Source organism: Cebus imitator, unplaced genomic scaffold (assembly GCF_001604975.1).
Source record: "Cebus imitator isolate Cc_AM_T3 unplaced genomic scaffold, Cebus_imitator-1.0 Scaffold66, whole genome shotgun sequence".
Lineage (NCBI taxonomy): Eukaryota > Metazoa > Chordata > Mammalia > Primates > Cebidae > Cebus > Cebus imitator.
Genome location: NW_016107381.1, coordinates 7,136,933 through 7,142,535, shown reverse-complemented (window position 1 = coordinate 7,142,535; position 5,603 = coordinate 7,136,933). Strand labels below are relative to the sequence as shown.

General features: G+C 37.6%; 1 protein-coding gene across 1 annotated transcript in view; it reads right to left on the bottom strand.

Annotated features, from left to right (window-relative positions):
- CNTNAP4 (contactin associated protein family member 4) overlaps nt 1-4,743 on the bottom strand; it is a 288,841-nt gene extending 284,098 nt beyond the window's left edge. Inside the window, exon 1 of the mRNA XM_017530599.2 lies at nt 4,223-4,743. Coding sequence (XP_017386088.1) covers nt 4,223-4,307 — 85 coding nt within the window. The 5' untranslated portion in view covers nt 4,308-4,743. The remainder of the gene's footprint in view (nt 1-4,222) is intronic.
- Between the last annotated feature and the right edge of the window lie 860 nt (nt 4,744-5,603).

The following is a 5,603-nucleotide window of genomic DNA, read 5'->3' as shown; positions in this document are numbered from 1 at the left end:
CACTCCAGCCTGGGTAACATGAGTGAAACTACAAAAAAAAAAAAAAAAAAGAGGGTAAACAATCTCAATAAAATTTAACTGATAAAATTCAAAATATAATACTAATATTTGAGTAGAAATTTTTGTCATACAGGTTTACTAATAAGTGAAGGACTAAAATTTGAATTTCATATAATTATTTTTGCCAGGAAGAATTCTTCTTTTAATTTTTTTCAGCTAAAAATGGAAGAACCATTCTTAGCCCATGGATCTTACAAAAACAGGCAGCAGGTCAGATTTAGCCTACGGGCCAGAGTTTACCAACCTGAGTTAAATATTTGATTATCTTAAAATAGATGTTACACCATTCTATTAATCTATTTTCTTTAACAAAAGTCAATTTAATCTTGATATACTGATTAGCTCCAATACAGAAATTATTTATGTATGATGTAAATTCCAAAATTAATTTTAGAAGACTATAATCTTTATTGCATACAGTAAGTAGCAGGTGTTATGTTTGATCCTTATGTTGGCCCATGAGTTATGTTATCTCCCGAGGTAGAGACTGCCATTATCAGAGATTGTTGAGATGCATGTAATAAGAAGTGGGGAAAATGAACTGAATAGATGAAAATAAACTACCCTTGCTATTAGAAAAGTGAGTCAAAGTACATGCTGATATTTATAAGGGCAAGCCATTTATGTATTGCATCATAGAATTATATTTTATCTGTACTTTACTATTGTATTCTAGTTATTTTTTACTATATAAATAAATACTGAGGAGGGGGAGCAAAAGAAAGGAGCTTCTAGAAAGAATTACAAGGTTGAGTTTTAACAAAGTGAGAATCTGTCCAGCTGTCTCCCAGGGCCCACAAGAGTGATCATCTACTTAGGCAACTTGCCTTCATCTATTCTTCAATGGTTCTCTTAGGGTAGTTATTAGAGATGGCCTTATTTCCATCAGAGAAAAGAAAGAACACAGTGAGATGTTAACTTCTAGTTAAGTCACTGGTGAGCATTAATTATTCTCAAGAGCAGGGTTCAGTATATCAGCGGCTAAGGAGCCTCTCTCACATGATCTGCAAGAGTAAAACAAAAGGAAACTCTTATCAGTCTTACTACTGAACCCATTCCTTCTTTTCTGGTAAGCTGGCCCCTTCCTTAACCATGTCTTAATGTTCAAAAACTGGATTTATAAGAACAATTAAAAAATAGAGAAATATTTCATTCTTAGTGCATGTCTCTTAGTAGCAAGCAAAGAAACCAAGAATAGCCAGGGCCGCTTCTCAAAGAGTACGCCCTTCTACATCCATCTCTAAACTTTGATGAAAGGGACTCTTCAATATAATTCAAAAAACTCATCTTGATGAGAACAAAGGAGAAAAAGTTATGGAGAGTTCACTGCTTTTGAAATGTCAGACAGGGTACAAGTAGGTAGAGAATACGGTTCATTGAACGTATTTCATCTTTAGACAGATAAGAACTTAACAGGGCCACCAAAAATATGCAAGCACATGAGTCTAGCAGTTTCTAGATATTTATATATACATATACCTATATAAAAATCAGCACATATACATATATGTGAACATATATGTTTGTCTTTGAACAGAATCCTTCTAATGTAAAATTTGCCTGCTGATTAACTGGATCAATTAACATTCAAATTAAAGTGCACCTAATCCCTGAGCTGTACTGGTTTGGCAGAGCTCTGTCCCATGAAGGCTTTCAAATTGGCAGCCTTGGGCTGACTCTGTAGATGACAGATTTGCTCCTGATTCATCAGCTGTAAATAAAGGGGAAAGGTCTTGGTAGTTACTTGAGAGACAGGCCTTTAATTTTATTCATTTATATTCAGTTCGTTCTGATTTTACTATTGGTATTCAAGACTGATCCACTTTTTGTTAATATAGTCTTGTCCAGAAGAATTACTGGAGTTATTATAATACTTTAAAAATACATATGCTGGTTGATAGTTGCTTGTCCTTACACTAAATTCCCAATCTTGCTGGAAAACATACATATACTTGTTCTTTCAAAAAAGATGAAACATTTGAAGTTCTTTACACCATGGCTTGGTACAAGTAGACCTTACTTCTTCCAAAAAAAATACTTCTTAAATATTGAAAGATGAAATAAAAATTGAGAAATGAAATATTTTCTTTTACAAATCATACTGCTGCAAATCATACTGTCAAATATTCAGAAGAAATTTCTAAGTGCTACTTTAATTATAGAAGGTCATTTCATTTCATTTTATTTTTGACACTTGAAGTCAACAGTCAACACCACATGTATGGTAACCAAGAACTCCAACTTTAAATGTTTCTTATAATGAGAAGTTGTGCAGGTTTTGCAAGTTCATCAGATGTTTAAAAGAGCATTAGATTACTTCCTAAACACACCAAGGCTGAAAGAATACAGAACCAGCACAGAAATTTTAAGTGTCAGTGAGGGATCCAACCAGAGCCAAGCGGTCATAAATATTAAACTCTCCTCAGATCTTTTTCAGCACCTTTTCTTTTCTAAAAAGATATATTGCAAAAGAAAGCTATTTAATGTTGATGTACATCCTACACTTTTTATTCAGCTTCAAGAAAACAAACAAACATGAACAACCAGCAGCCCGATTAATTAGATTAATACATTATAAACCCAAATACAGGCAGTCTAGTGGAAGGACTGAACTGAGAACAGGCCCGATTTAAGCTCTGCTTTTCTTGAGGGAAGAATGCTTGGGGTGATGTGCTTTACATTGTAAGAGTGACCTCTAGTGCATTTCTTTTTAGTTGAACTTTAGTGGTTGGAAGATGAATTACTTATGCCTTTTCTACACAACTTCCGTTTGTGTGTGGGCGTCTGTCTTGCTGTTGTTTGCATGTATGTCAAAATGTTTGTCAAATGCTACCATTATAAGATTCCAAGGTTTTGACTAGGTGAAATTATACACATTTTACTGATTCATGAGATTATCACAACATTCAAACTAAAGTTGAATCTGATGTGCAGCACCTGCAGTGAAGTTTCCTTCTTTCAGAGTGATGGATACCCTGTGACATTAAATGAGCTCATTCTGAACGGAAACACGAAATCACGGGAGCCAGGCGCCATGAGCTGACATTTGATTTGTGCCCATGAATTTGTAATGTTTTTCCCACATCAGAGCTCTTTAGTGTAGTCAAGTAATGTGCCACAGCAAATGCCTGATGACTGCTTCTGTTCCCCAAATCTAAACCTGATGATACAGCAGCAACACAAATTCCTGGACAGGCCTCCTAGCCCTTTCTTGAAAAGCAAATGAGTTTTCCTTTAAAATCCAAGAAAAAATAAAAAGTTGTATTTGCCAAACTTATTTGTCATTCATCAGGAGGGGGAAAATCTCCCATTTAGAAAATTTAAGCCAAAGATAACTTTTAAAACTTTTTCTACCTCTAATAAAGAGTGGACAAAGGGGGTCTGCCAAATTATTCTGGATGATATCTAAACTATAAATAAGGTTTCAATCTCCCCTGAATGCGTTCTATTTCATCAGAACATTCAATTACAAATTTATGGAGTTAAACATTCAACCATGAAATAATCCTACTTTTGAAAGATCACCTGACCGATTTTCCTTTAAGCAAAATGTAGGAAGAGGCCCCTCTTTCAGGAGAGCGCTAAGTCTCATTCTCATAGGAGCGAGGGCACAGCTTTTAATACTGAGATTTGGCTCTGCCAGTGCTGGTGCTCCTGAAGTCTGCAGTACATTTCAGTTATTAGCCTGCATCATTTTAAAGATGCAGTCAGCTACTGGTCTGCCCAATTGCAAACTTCAGAAACCTAAGCCAATGCAGCATAATGTAAAGTCTGCTGGCTGTTTTCCTGTTAAAGATAATTCCAATAAAATTCAGTAGTTCTCCAAAAGGGAAGAAATGAAGACATTCACAGACTATTCCCCAGATAAGATGCTAATTTCATGTTTTACTAGAACTTGGGCATTCTCAATGAATATTCAAAGACCAGAGGGTAAGATTCTGCAAGTAGACAAAAAGAGAAATGACACTTTGCCTATTTTGACCAGATCAAGAGGAGAGACAAGTGTTAACCGGTCACACTGGCAAGATTTTTAAGTGATGCTTCGTTTACAGCAATATGCTTTGCAGCAATCTCAGCTGCAAATCATCATCATCAAAACAACACAATCAAAGTTTTGCAGAGAGCCCCCCTGCAAGTTTTAAATCATTTGCGGTATACTTACAGGAATTCCCAGCTTCGACTCTGTTCCAATTTTGAGTAGATAACAGAAGTAGCATCTTGAGGACAGCTCCCGTGACAGATCCCATGTTCACATTTATTGGGCTCCCCCAAAAGATCTTGAGAGGCTCTCGGAGCGCTCCAGTCCTGTTCTCAGTCGCTCTCCCAGGTCTGTCTGGGTCTTCAGCCCCTCTAGGTCTCCGTTTCTCTCCCTCCCTTCTTCCTCACCTCCCTCCGTTTTTTCTCCTTCCCTCCTCCCCTCTCTTCTCTCGCTCTCCGTCTCTCTCTCTTTTTTCTCTCTCTCTCTCACACACACACCGCCCTGACTCCTCACTGAAAAGCACTCAGCATCTTTCCTAACGAGCATCCACACCGCCGAGGCCACGCCCACTCCTCGCAGCAGCGGTCCCAGAAATTGGCAGCAGTATCCTTCCTTCCAAACACACAACAGCGCTCGGAAGCTCCGCTGCTCCCGGAGGTGCGGCCTCCCGCTCGTGGGCCTCCTTGGGGCTCCCTCCCTTCTCCTCTATTTTCCAATAATCCTTAACCCTTTTCTCCCAGCTGGAGGTGTGGGTGGGGGAAGGGACCAGGCGGTGGAGCCTTCTGGTTTTCTGGAGATCCTGCGTTTGGCAGAGCCAGACAACATACTGAGCTATTCCTGATTATCCGGGAGTGCATCCAGGTAAAATTGCATTATGTTTCAAAACAAAAGCATAAAATAAGACAGAAATAACTAAGCAGCATTGGGAAATTGTAGCTAAAACCGTCCTCAGGGAAAATAACTTGCTGTTGTTTTTCTGTTTCTATACAACCATACCCTTCAGCGAGGGTGCCAGGATTTTATTATGGAAATTCCTCACATGGGAGCAGACATTTCTGCTTGGCAGATATTTAAAATTATCTGGTAATAGTCCGCAAGAAATTAACATTTCTTATTTTAATCTTTCAGGTGTACAAATCCACAAATGAGACACTTCGACTAGATTTATTTTGACGAATGAATCATGCTATGACTATGCAGTAGCATTCTATAATCAAAATTTTTAATAACATTTCCAAAAAGGCCCAAAGTAGCAAATGATGGAATACTTTAGAAAGGGACCTCCTCCCTAACAAACATACACACACGCATACACATTCACACCAACACTGAGCAATGTGACAATGTAATTCAAGTGGCTTAAAGGAGAGAGGAGTAAAGTTGAATTCGAAAGATCAATGACTAAAGAGAAATTTCTCTTTGAATGGCTGGTCCATGGATACAACTATTTCTTGAATGGAATTTTAAAATGTCTAAATAATGGAGTTACACATAACAAGAAGCATGTCACATGGTTCATAGCAGAAAAATAATCTATTTAAAATAAAGGTCAAGAGGTTTCACT